The 13391-nt window shown below is 50.6% G+C and overlaps 1 protein-coding gene across 17 annotated transcripts in view; it reads left to right on the forward strand.

The window, feature by feature from the left end:
* Nucleotides 1-13391, forward strand: part of CUX1 (cut like homeobox 1) — a 351459-nt gene that overhangs the window by 274532 nt on the left and 63536 nt on the right. For 5 of the 17 annotated variants that reach the window (XM_084881501.1, XM_084881502.1, XM_084881505.1 and 2 more), the window contains 7 exons: nt 1488-1546; nt 4902-4950; nt 5696-5792; nt 6782-7450; nt 8564-8629; nt 10115-10216; nt 12472-13295. In XM_084881501.1, coding sequence (XP_084737627.1) covers nt 1488-1546; nt 4902-4950; nt 5696-5792; nt 6782-7450; nt 8564-8629; nt 10115-10216; nt 12472-13295 — 1866 coding nt within the window. The remainder of the gene's footprint in view (nt 1-1487; nt 1547-4901; nt 4951-5695; nt 5793-6781; nt 7451-8563; nt 8630-10114; nt 10217-12471; nt 13296-13391) is intronic. The other 12 variants (XM_084881495.1, XM_084881496.1, XM_084881497.1 and 9 more) reach the window with 5 other exon arrangements.

The following is a 13391-nucleotide window of genomic DNA, read 5'->3' on the forward strand; positions in this document are numbered from 1 at the left end:
GGTGGGATTCAGGCAAATGTCCAAGCTGATGGCCACATGAGCATCTCCTCCCTCAGCTCCAGCATGTTCCCCGTTGGCTCTGAACAGAGAGTGTAGTTGTGGCTGGTCAAGCCAAAGGTGCCTGGAAGCCTGGAGATGGGGAGGTGCTCTGATTCAGGCCCAGGAATTTGTTCACCCAGGTTTGGAAACACACTAAGTAACTAGAACCCTTCCCCTCAACCTGGGTCTTTGTGTTTTTATTAAGCTGCTTATTTCCCCTACAGAGCTCCCTAGTGGGGACAAAAAAGCAGACTAGTCCAAAACGCCTTCACAGAGGGAAGCGCCGTTGCTGACCTCCCTGTGCCAAAGGCCGTCCTGGCAGGAAAGCCTGTCTAGCTCTGTGCTGAAGCCATCAGTGAATGCCCAGCGAGCACACAGACTCCACCGGAGCCTATTAGAGCAGCGCCTGCTTGAGAAATGTGCTCCCTCCCCTGCACCCCTGGGCAGAGCCTCGCCTTCCTCTGCGGGGCCATCGGGATCTGCTGGGGCCCTGCTGGCCAGGGCACCCTCGGAGGCCCTCCCCACAGGGTTCAGAGCTGTCACGGAAACACTGACCACCCAGATGAACAGGCTGCTGCTCCTGCAAGTGCTTTCTCCTGGTGCCTGTCTGATGGCAGCCTCAGCAACAGAGGGGCTGTATCTTTGGTTTGCAGGGCCCCACAAGGGTGTTGGCAACTGACTGTATGTATCAGCTAGCCAAACGTGGCTTGTGAAAAGCCACTTGCTGTTTTTACAATACTAGGAGAGCATCTCTTCATTCTGTTTGTCATTTCATGGTATTGGTACAAAATGGCCTTTTCCTTATTGTTTTCCAAATCTTATGTTGCAGCCTTATATTGACTGTGTGAGGGTGTGTGTGTGTGTGTGTGTATGTGTGTGAATTCGTGAATGCCTGTGTCCACTAACATATGTGCTCACACCAGACCACAGAGTGAAGAAAAAAAGACAACACCACACGTTATCAACTTTCATTTGTACATTTTTGCATTGCCTCTCAGGGATCGCTGGATGCTTTACAGAGAATGTAGTCAGTGAAATTATTTGGGCTGCCAGAACAGGATACCATATACTGGGGGACTTATAAACAATAAACACTTATTTCTCTCAGTCCTGGAGGCTGGGAAATCCAAGATCAAGGCACTGGCGAATTTGGTGTCTAGTGAGAGCTCCCTCCTGACTGCTTGCTTCTCTCTGTGTCTGCAGAATAGAATAGGCGAGGGACCTCTCTGATCCACTTTTATAAGGCCACTAATCCCACTCATGAGGGCTCCATCCTCATGGCCTAATCACCATCTCCAGATCCATTACAGTGGAAGTTAGGATCTCAACATATATGCATTGCCAGGAAGTGTGTCTGTGTGTGTGTGGCAGAAGGACACAACAGTTTATAGCAGAGTCCATTGACCTATTTCAGACATGGCAACTAATAAAACCCTCTCTGTTTTCAGCAACTGGAAGAAAAACTCAAAGGACAGGCTGACTATGAAGAGGTGAAGAAAGAACTCAAGTAAGTATGAGACGCCTGCTCAGCCACTCATGAGCCAGAGCTCGCTGGGGACACTTGCTAAAAGCACCGTGGCAGTGAGCAGGCAGCCTCAGATCCTTGGTTGCGGCATCAGCAGACGCTGCACCACAGGGCCGTGTTCTGGGCCGCCCTGGGTGTTTGCCCTGAGGCCTGTGCCTGAATTATTGGGCTTTTTATAAAACTGTGCATTTTAAGTAGACCAGTATGCACAGAATTGGGAGCTATTGCCATTTTAGACATTATAAAATAAGAGCTTGTTTTTCAGTTATAAATCCCCCATGCAGAAGCAGAACAGGGAAACTTTTCCAACCGAAAGAGTACCCCTGGCCTCCCACCTCCCTGGCTGCCTAGACTCCAGGCTTTCATCTCCCAGCCTCCAGGTTCCCACGAGAGGCAGCATCTGAGAGTGTTGTCCCCTCTGTGCTAGCGCTACATTCTCGAGCTCAGACATTCCCTCCTCAGGGCCCGCCACCCAGCCTGGCCCTCCTGCTTCAGACTCCTTCCCCACGGCCTATTCTTGGCCTTCTTGCGGCTCCCAGGCTCTGGCCCTAACCTGTCCCCCAATTCTAGTACCCTCCAAGCTCACAACCTCCTCCCCTCGCCTGCAGCTCATGGGCAGCCTCCTCAGAGAGCACACAGCCCCCTTATCCTCCTGCCTGGCCTCACGGAGTCTGCCCTGGGCTTCCCCCGCCTCCATGGCCAGGTCATCAAATCCTGGTAGGAAGTCACTGTGATGTGTGAGCCAGTCCCTGCAGGCTGTGTTCTCTCCACTGCTGCCTTGGCTCTGCCTCTGCGCCGCCCAGGGATCCTGGTTTGTCCGCACCTGAACCTTCAGCTGACACCCTGGTGCTCTGCCCTGTAGGGGAGACAGACATCCTGCATCTTCCCCCTTTGCCTTGAAATACTCCTGTCCCAGCTTCTCCTAACTCTCCAGGCTGACCCCTCCACCTGGACCCTGACTCCCTTCCTTCCTACTCCTTCCTGCTATTCTATCAGCTCCTTTCTCTTGCTGACTTTTTCAGTTTCTTCATTTAAAATAAGTACATATAACTCGCCTGCTGTTCTTTGTGTTCTTAATCCCGCTCCTCGGGTCTGTTAGGAAAGCCCATTAGGCCTCTTCGACCTTCTCGTCGCCACGTCCAGGAGCCGTCCCTCAGCCATGACCCCAGCCTCCCTGGTGAGGTACCTCCACGTGCTTTGCTCAGCCCTGTGCAGCCTCACTCCCTCTGCCACACAGCCTCTGCCAGGACCTTCTTGGCCAACCCCTAACCCTCTCTATAGCTCTGGCTTCTTCAAACCCTGTACTCTCCCTCACCCCATTTCCAACTCAGGGATGTATATTTTTTTTACCAGGTTGACCTTCTGTACCTGCCTTCCTATCCAACCTTCCCTTCCTTTCCGTCTTCTTCCCTCCTCAAAATAAAATGTGCTCCATCCACTAGTGTTGAATCAGAGGAACTGATGTGAAGGCCTTCACCCAAGACCCCATCCTCCCAGGCTGAGATCAGTCCCATACCCCCACTCCGACTGCCTCTGTTCCCAGGAACCAAGGCTCCCTGACTCCAGCCTGTAGCTCTCCCTGGTCTGTTCCTCCTGTCTGCCCACCTGCTCACTGGCCCTCACTCCTCCCAGAGCACCCTTCCACCTTCCTGCCAGCCCTCTTGTCGCATCTGCACACCACAGCCCCCACCAACACATCAGCATCCGACAGCCACCCCACTCGGTGGCTTTCTGATAAAATGTGTCCTTGGCCTCCCACTTCCTAGTGATTTCAGTGCTTTTTCAGAAACATGCTCACGTTTTCTTCCCATCTATGCCGGTGTTTCCACACCCTGCCGTGGCCTCTAAAGCATCCTGTTCCTTCAAGGCCCAACTCAGACTCTTAACTCCTCAACGGACAGACCTTGCCTCCAGCCTGATGAGGCCTCTCCTGCCAAGGCCCCACAGTTTTCTCTTTCCCGTGCTCTTTGGGTTTTGTCTTCCCTGAAAGCCCATAATGTCCGTGAGGATGAGGAGAGGAGTGGTTCTGATTCTCCAGTGTTGGGCACATAGGTCCTCGGTAAATATGTTAACTCCATGAAGAGACACCGGTGTTTCACTATGAACTTAGAGACTCCATCTTCTCTTACGTGGTCCTGAGGAAGCTCTCAGGCAAGCATAGAGTTGTGAGCAACCTGATGGCTGCCGAGAAAGAGCAGGTTCCAGGCATCTGTCTGGTGGGTGAGGCCAAGTCCTTTAGTGTTTCCTACAGCACTCTGTGAACTACAGCTACACGGCCTGCCCACACCAGCTCCTCTAGTGCTGTTCATCAGCTTACATGACAAGGGCCACCGCGAAGGCACAACCAGAGGGAAACTGAGAGCAGTCGGCTGCTTGCTGATCCTCGTGGTGGCTTGGCAGAAAGTGGTCTTCCAGGACCCTTGGCATTTTTGCACACTGCTCTTCTAGTGACACCTCCGTGGAGCTTAAAGAGGGCAGAGACTGACGTCGTGGCTTTGAGAATGCTGGCAGAACTCGGGTGGCCCCTGCCTGAGATGCACAGCCCGCCCTCATTACCGCCTTCCCTCCTTGGGGAAGTGGGTGTGTGAGGGGAGCACCTACTCATTTGCCCTTTCTTCCCCAATAGACTCACAGAAAGAAAACAATGTTCATGTTAAAGAGATACTGGAAACAGCAGTTCTGGGCACCTGACCTCACTCAGCTCTCGGGCTTGTTGAAACAGGCTAGAGACTGGTGTGATTTCAATGATAAGGAGAAATAAACCTACTCTCCCACATCTTTGCAATGATTCTCCTTCCCCAGCCCAGGGCTGCAGAGAAGGTCTGTGCCAGCTTTTGTGTGGGGCCATGCTCTTTGCCCATTTCCCTGTGCCCAGGTGCTAACTACCAATTGAGCATATAGGGTGACAGCCCTATACGGTGTTGAGATTTCTCCTCTCTCTCTCTCTCTCTCTCTCTCTCTCTCTCTCTCTCTCTCTCTCTCTCTCTCTCTCTCTGACTTCCTTGTACCAACGCTTTCATTCCCACTAAGCTTTACAAATACATTCCACTTGCATCAATGTTATGCCTGTGTTCAACTTTAAAATTATACTAGGAACAGACCTGGTGTGATTCCATATGGAATGATTTACATGCCGGGCAAGAAACTTTTGCTGGCCAACTGCTAGTTGAGTAGTTATTCTAGAGACATTATCAGATTATAATGCTGCCAGGGAAGTTGTTAAAGTTGTCAGATCCTTTGGTCCCAGAGAACAGGAAACTGTGATGTTGATGCTCGTTAGTATGGCTGTGAACAAAGGTCAGAGCAGGAAATAACCGCCCTGTCTTGCTCTTCGCAGTATTCTGAAGTCCATGGAGTTTGCACCGTCCGAGGGAGCTGGGACACAGGTACATGGTCTCACTTTGCTTTTAGTGTGTATGAGTGTCAGCATGGCCATGTCACTTTTGTCTCTAGGCGAGCTTCATTATCTCGATATTTCTGTGAGACCTCTCGCCCTTAGCTGGCCAATAATGCCTCATGAACACTTAACCAAGTTAAAGCAATTTGTCTTTATTTAAAAAGAAAAGTTAGTGTTTTCCAAACTGGTAACTCATTTTCAGTGAAATTGTGATTTAACTTGGTACTAAGAACTTGAATAAAAACAATTTCAGATTGTGTTAAAGATCAGCCTAGAACGGCTGGCTTGGGTGCTTTTATTATCTACAGAGGCAAGGTGACAATAGCACTTGATAATCTGGTAGCCAATTAAAATTTAAGTAATCTCATGGAATCCTGCTCCTGATGCCTATAAAACAGCTGACTCTTTGTGGCTGGCACCTTTACAATGACTTTCTGACAGGTGTATGGCTCTGCAGCCAATACTATTGCCAGATGAGACGTAGGTTTAGACCACTTGAATTTGGGGACAAAATAGAGAATAATTGTCTAGAAGAAGAAAAATTATTTCAACTGGAATGAATTATTTTGGGAAGGAACCTGAGTGTTTTCCATGCGTGTGTCAGTCACCATCGGGAGAAGTCAGATTTCCGTAACATGTTGGGTGGGAAGCCGCGGAGCAGTGTGGGCGCAGGGTCTGAGGCCTGAGGAGTGGGGGGTGGCCGCCCGCAGTGAGCCCCACTCTGCCCTGTCTAGGACGCATCCAAGCCCCTGGAGGTGCTGCTGCTGGAGAAGAACCGCTCGCTGCAGTCCGAGAACGCCTCTCTGCGCATCTCCAACAGCGACCTGAGCGGTAGGTTGACAGGCTCTCACGAGCCCTGCTCGGTCCCTTCCGGGGATCGAGGAAGAGGAAGGTGAACCGTGAGTCTGGGCCGATGCATGACGGGAACATCACCAGTTGATGAGAACCGTGACTAATAAGTGTTTGGTCTCCTCGTCCTCCTCACTGCTCCTCTCCTCCCCCACCCCCGCCTGCTTAAAGTCGGTCAAGGTGAGACATGTGGCTGCAGAGTGTCTGCGGAGGTCGGTTAGGGCCAGTGTGGCAGATCACAGGAGGGACACTGGAAGGATGTTGGCTTTCTGATCTTTGCCTAGTTGTGTGGCCTCTCTCTCGTGGTGTTCTGGGGCCTGCGGGCAAGGTCAGCCCTGCCCGCCCAGGCTCCGTGGAGCCTTTCTTCCTTCGTCAGGTTTTTCTTGGGAACACGTCCCCCCTCCTTAGCCTTTCTGTGCTCATCCCAAAATGGTGGCGTCACTGACTGCTCTGGTTTTGGCAGCTGGTAAACCATTTAAAAGTGTCTCGGGCTCCGATGATATTTCACTCTTAAAATGTGCGTGCCTTCGATCGAGTGGACTCGGTGCAGTGCATTCGCCTCCGAGCAAGTGGTGTGAGCGAATCTGTTGGTCCCAAAATGTCAGTGTTTGCTGCTCCTCAGGTGGGGCTCTCCTGGTAATAGCTCGAATGCCAGAGGCCCGCGACTTGTCAACTCTTTACTGTGTGTGGTACCGGCTCCTTGTCACTTCAGGAGTTTGAATCTATGTCAAGGGGACTCTCCAGGCTGCAACGTACAAGAAAGGTGCAAACATGAAATGCATGTTGCTTGTTTCCGGGGGGCCTTGTTTGGCTGATTTAAAAATTCAATTGAAAAACAAACCAACACTGCTCATTGGCCCTTGTAAAATATGCACTTTTTTTCCCTATGTGGGGCAAACTTTGCATTTTGGTCTTGGTTTTTTTTCCCTTTTGAATCCCCCATAATGCATTATGTTTGCCCTTCCTTGTAGGGTCAGCCAGGAGAAAAGGGAAAGACCAGCCTGAGAGTCGGCGTCCTGGACCTTTGCCGGCGCCCCCTCCTCAGTTGCCCCGCAACACGGGGGAGCAGGCTTCCAATACTAATGGTACACACCAGTTCTCACCAGCGGGGTTAACTCAAGACTTTTTCAGCTCATCCCTGGCAAGCCCCAGCCTACCCCTGGCTTCTACGGGAAAATTTGCACTAAACTCTCTCCTCCAACGACAGCTAATGCAGTCCTTCTACTCCAAGGCCATGCAGGAAGCAGGAAGCACAAGCATGATTTTTTCAACAGGTCCATACAGCACAAACTCCATATCTTCCCCAAGTCCATTACAACAAAGCCCAGATGTAAATGGCATGGCCCCGTCTCCCAGCCAGTCAGAAAGTGCTGGGAGCGTCTCCGAGGGCGAGGAGATAGACACTGCAGAAATCGCCCGGCAGGTGAAAGAGCAGTTGATCAAGCACAATATTGGACAGCGCATTTTTGGACATTATGTCTTGGGACTGTCTCAAGGGTCCGTGAGCGAGATTCTGGCCCGGCCCAAACCATGGAATAAACTGACCGTTCGCGGCAAGGAGCCTTTCCACAAGATGAAGCAGTTCCTCTCGGATGAGCAGAACATCCTGGCTCTTCGCAGCATCCAAGGCAGACAAAGAGGTGAGAGACTTTCATGGGTTGGCACCAGCGTGTGAGCCTGTCACAGAGTGCTGTCTGTGTGTCCGTGATGAAACATTTGTGCATCACATCACGTAAAATTCTCTTCGGCTCTGCAATTTCCAGAGTTCAAGGGTCAACTGGCAAGAGTAAAAGTTGTTAGATTTGGGAGATCCAGCCTCTTGAAACCCACTCATCACTTCACATGTAGTAAACTCAGTATTTCAGTACTGTGCCTTGAATCGGTAGAATTACTTTACGTACAATATCTCGACGTGTTTAGAGTCCAGTGATCGATTGGCCTTGGGTGCTGGCCTCACATGAGGAGGAGTCCTTGAGGTGCCAACCAGCCCTAGAGCAGCAGCAGCAGCTGGGGTCCCTCCTCACACAGAGCTGCTCCCGTGGAGAGAGTGTGTCCTCTCTCCCGCCACACAGAAGGGGGTGTGTCCTGTGGCCAACTCGCTCCCAGGGCTTATGTTCGATTAAGTGATTTCTTTACCATTATAAGCCAGACACGCCTGCCTTGAGTTCAATACATGAAACTTTCATTAAAGCACCCTTCCTACCCCGCCCTCCATAAAAAGATAAAAAGTCAGAGTGGTCCCTACGTTGAAAGAATTCCTTCCCTCTCTAACAGCAGGGGATCATTCTGCTAAACCAACAGAGATAGAGAGATAATCTTAGACACATTTGAAAAACATTGAAATTTAGGCTCAAAACAAATTAAAGGGAGAATTCAAACAACGTCAAATTTTCACAAAGCACATCGAGGTTTTTATGGCGATGGTAACTGTCTTTGGATGATTCATGTGAGCTTTGTCCCGGGGGCTGGTGGGCGAGTCACTTGGAGGCAGCGCTCCCTCTGTTTGCCCTGGTGGCATCGGTGCCACAGGCCGCAGGCCCGTCTGATCTCCTTTTGCAGCAGAATCACGGCCTCTGAGGCCCATCAGCCAGGGAAGGGCCTCTCAGACGTTTCTAGTAGCTCCCAAATTGCACAGGAAACCCCGAGCCCTCTCGGTAGTCACAGGTGACTCAGATTTCATGTCACGCAGCCCATATCGTCAACACCACCATCCCCCTGATTGTTTTGTTCTTACCACACTTGTTTTTCAACAGAGAATCCAGGCCAGAGCCTGAACAGACTATTTCAGGAAGTACCGAAACGAAGAAATGGGTCTGAAGGTATGTTGCAGGCAGGTGTTTTTCTTTGCAGTTAGTAACCTAGGAAGCAGCATGTCCTTAGCTGTGTATTTGGGTTAAAACTGTGCAGTGTGATTCTGGCCTGGAACCTGATGGAAAAACAGATAGTAAGTATAAAACAAAGCACGGGTTCAAGTACACAAGGCCCCTTCCTTCTGAGCTGCTTGCACTCTACCGAGTGCGGAAGAGGTGGCCTCCACCACTAAGATTTAGTCTCTAAGTAAGAATCCCAAATCCCATTAGATTCAAATTATAACTTTTCCATTTTCTCAGAAGCAGGTGAAAGGATAACAGTTGTTGCTCTGAGAAAAGTTGTTGCTCTGACTCAGGTGACTAAGTCAAATGAGATATTGCTGCTTCCTTGTACTGTCTTTTAATTCTGAAATACATTGAAGGTGCTATGGAGTGGACAAATTCCAATCATAATCAGTTTTCCTGTGGGTCCTGGCTAGCCAACCCCGACCACACTCCTTGGAGTGGCATCTTTAATGGGGCTTGGTCCCAGTGACATGTGGGTTTTAAATGATTTGGTGTGGCACTTTATATTTAGTAAGGTAGTGAAAAATTAAAAATGTGGATGGCTTCCAGAAAGAACTGGGGCCAGCCCCCGGGCCGTAGTAGCTTCAGTACATCTGTATTGTGGCTACTCTGCAAAGCATCACTGTGTAACCAAAAGACTGAATTCTTGTCCTTTAGGGATTTCTGTAGGCTCCTCTCCTCATTCATAAATTTAAAAAAAAAAAAAAAAAAAAAAATTTACTCATCTTAGAGAGAGGAAGGGAGAGGGAAAGATTGATAGAAACATCGATCAGCTGCCTCCTGCACACCGTCTACTGGGGACCAAGCCCACAACCCAGACATGCACCCTGACCAGGAATCGAACCAGTGACCTCTTGGTGCATGGGACGATGCTCAGTCCACTGAGCCACACAGACTGGGCTCATTCATAAATTTTTAAAAGACAGCATGTGATAATAGATTGAAAATTTTAAATTAAGCCTTTAGCCTCTTTACTTTGTACATCAAAATGATTAATAGGTAATCAGCCTCAACCTTTTATCCTTCTTTTCCATTTTTCCTTTTGGTATACCATCCTCAAATACACATACAGAGCCTTGAACATAGCCCCATGTCAAAGCAGTTATTGGAGTTGCTTTTAAAGATTTTCTCTCCCTGGTCCCAACACATGGGTGTCCCGCTTGAGTAAATGTGAGAGCTTATCCCACTGGCCGAATAGCATTCAACGTCAGGTAGATTCAGCACGAAGCCCTTCCTGCATGGGGTCACGGTACCTGCTGTGAAGTTGCATGCACAGCAGGTACAGGTAAATGGGAGGCCATATCTGCCTCCTTACCATCTCCAGCCTCAACTCCTGTGAGATCTGTTGATCAGAATGACATCTTTGTGCAGCACTGGTTCTTGTTCCAGGTGTGGGTTTGATGTCATTGGTGTGGCTTCTCCTTGCAGGTAACATCACCACCCGGATCCGAGCCTCAGAGACGGGGTCCGATGAAGCAATCAAGTCTATCCTGGAACAAGCCAAAAGGGAACTGCAAGTGCAAAAAACTGGTATGGGTCCCACTGTTTTTCCAAACTTAATTAGAATATTGTCTTGGGCATTCTGGTCAGCAGTAGTTAACTTTTCAATTTAAAAAAAAGGCAGAATGTATGTGTTCATGTATTTAGGCAAGTGCTGTAGGTCTTTTGCTAATAGTTAACATTCTTTTTCTGTCATTCTTGAACATTGAGTCAATAAGGTACCCATGTTCCAGGATCTTGTTGACTTGCTTTCATAGTTCTTTTGTAAAAGCAATATAGCCTTTTTATTATTTGGATATATATTTAACCAAACACTACCAAAAAAGGATGTGTGAAAAATCAATTCTTAACAGCTGCTTTTTGGAATGAATGCTGCTAGGAAGAGCAGGGGGTTTAGTAGATGGATGTCCTCTTCTGTGGTCCAGACCTAGTCTGCCTCAGGACTGGCCCCGAGCTTCCTGAGAGCTGCCTCCTCTCAGAGGAAAGACCTCCCACACTTCAGCGTTTCTCTGCTCGAGTTTTGAACCAGAAGCGCGCCACGCCATAGATTCAGCTCACACCGCTGGAGAGGAAACTGGGTGCCGGAGTTATCTCAGGCAGGAAGCCCTGCTCTGCAGAGCCCTCCTGCTCCTGCTAGGCCTGGCTTCAGGCAGCTGTGGCAACTGAGGACGGGCCACCCCCATGGTCAGGGGGTCCTCTCCTCGGCTGCCCGCTCCCACATTGCTTGTTCAATGGGTGAGCTCAGTGCTCCCTCTGGGAAGCAGGCCTGGGCTGGGCATTTTTAGCTACCTTAGCCTAGGTCTTCAAATCACAACCCTGGAAAAGAGATTTTATTATCCTATTATTCCTGGTTAATACGCTGAAAGTTAGAATAATTTGCCCAAATTCATTAACTGGTAGACTCCGGATGGAAACCCTGATCTCTCAATTCCTGTCCCAGCACTTTGCCCTCTGGTGCCACTTGCCTCCTTCCAGATATCCCAGAGTAGTAGGAAATGACTCCTGTGGGATCAAGCCTGCCAATGGATAGTACTTTCAACTTAGTATGTTCTCACCCTCAAGGCTAGAGTTGAGGTTTAAGCCAGTCCCTCCTCTGGATGGCAGAACAAACAGAAAGCTTGGCAGGGCACCCCGGGCAGCATAGGAGATACCCCCGAACTGAGAGCGAAAGGCCCACCTCGAGGTGTATCATCTTCTCTCCTCACCCGGAGGACGCTGTGAGGGTCATGTGAGTTGGAAAAGGGAGGGCCCTCTGTTAACCAGGAAAGTTGAGTCCTTAAGAGGCATTAAAGGTTGTCACTATTGTTCGAGGCATTTTCCAGTGTCATTTAAAGGAGAAGAGCCCCTTTGTATGACTTCCTCCCCCAGATATGAAGGCACATTACAGAGCTGGCTCAGCCAGAGGGAGCATTCAGCCCAGCACCTCTCAACCAGGGCCTCCCTTCGCAGTCCCACACTTGCTTCTCAATCACACACTGCGGGCTGGGGCCTGGGTGTGTGCATCTTAAGCGCAGCTGGTGATTCTGGTGCACAGCTCGGGTTAAGAATCCTTGATCCAGGGGTCCTCAAACTTTTTAAAGTGGGGGCCAGATCATTGTCCCTCAGAGAGCTGGAGGGCCGGACTATATGAACTACTAATTCCTACTGTAACACCTCGGCTGCGCTCACTGCCCAAAAAACCTGGCGGGCCGGATCAGACACCTCTGCGGGCCGCATGTGGCCCACGGGCCGTAGTTTGAAGACCCCTGATCTAGTCCATTACCCATCCCAAATTTACAGATGGAAATCCTGAAACCCAGTGTTGCCTTGTGATTCCCCCAGATCACAGCCCGGGATCCCTGCCCATTGCCCCTCGTTGTGGGGCTCGGGTTGCTGGCCACACGGCAGTCACCCACCCAGGAGAGATCTGGGCTAACCCAAATACGGTCCCTTACACTGGGAGACTGGTCTCTCATCAATACTGTTAACACTGTTACTAAAGTTTAACAAAACCACTAGAATTTTAGAATATAGAAAAACCACAAGAATTGTTTTACATCATCAGGGAAAGAAAGTCCAGGGTGGGTGTGACTGACTGCTTTCGGACTCCCTCTCTCTTATCACACAAGATGCATGAATGTCTCCCTGATGGGGCACGTGCTGGACAGATAGAGCCATGCAGCTCCCCAGTAATCCGCACGTTGTGGCAGGTCAAGTCAGGAAGAAGTGGAGTGGAAGCAGCATGCTCCCCTGGAGAGGTGGCTGCTGGGCCACCATCTGATCTCCTCTGTGTTTGTTCCGTGCAGCAGAGCCCGCCCAGCCTTCTTCCACATCTGGCAGCGGGAACTCCGACGACGCCATCCGCTCGATCCTGCAGCAAGCCCGCCGAGAAATGGAGGCCCAGCAAGCTGCCCTCGACCCCGCCTTAAAACCAACACCACTGGCCCAGACTGACATTGCCATCCTGACCCCCAAGTTAATATCCACCTCAGTGTCCAGCTACCCTCCTCTAGCCATCTCCTTGAAAAAGCCCGCCTCCGCCCCCGATTCCAGCACCCCCGCTCTGCCCAACCCCCCAGCCCTCAAAAAGGAATCCCAGGATGCACCTGGACTGGACCTCCAAGGAGCCACCGACTCCACCCCGGGGGTCCTGCGGCACGTGAAGAACGAGCTGGGCCGCAGCGGCGGGTGGAAGGACCACTGGTGGAGCACCGTACAGCCGGAGAGGAAGAACAACCCTCCCCCCGAGGAAACCAAGGCCGAAGAACCCAGCAGCGGGAAAGAAAAAGGTGGCAGCAGTCAGGCGAGGGCCGAACGCAGCCAGCTCCAGGGACCCTCCTCCTCCTCCTCCGAATACTGGAAAGAATGGCCCAGCGCCGAGTCACCGTACTCCCAGAGCTCAGAGCTGAGCATGACCGGAGCCAGCCGCAGCGAGACACCCCAGAACAGCCCCCTGCCTTCCTCCCCCATCGTACCCCTGTCCAAGCCCACCAAGCCCTCTGTCCCTCCACTGACGCCTGAGCAGTATGAGATCTACATGTACCAGGAGGTGGACACCATCGAGCTCACCCGGCAGGTGAAAGAGAAGCTGGCCAAGAACGGCATCTGTCAGCGGATCTTCGGGGAAAAGGTAAGGAATTCGATTTGGGGGCTTGGGTTTTCCCATCTGTTTTCATTGCTTAGAACTAAGTATCTAGAGGACATTGTTGTCACCCATTGCATTAAC

This window comes from Pipistrellus hanaki (genome assembly GCF_964339955.1).
Source record: "Pipistrellus hanaki genome assembly, chromosome: 4".
Taxonomy (NCBI): Eukaryota; Metazoa; Chordata; class Mammalia; order Chiroptera; family Vespertilionidae; genus Pipistrellus; species Pipistrellus hanaki.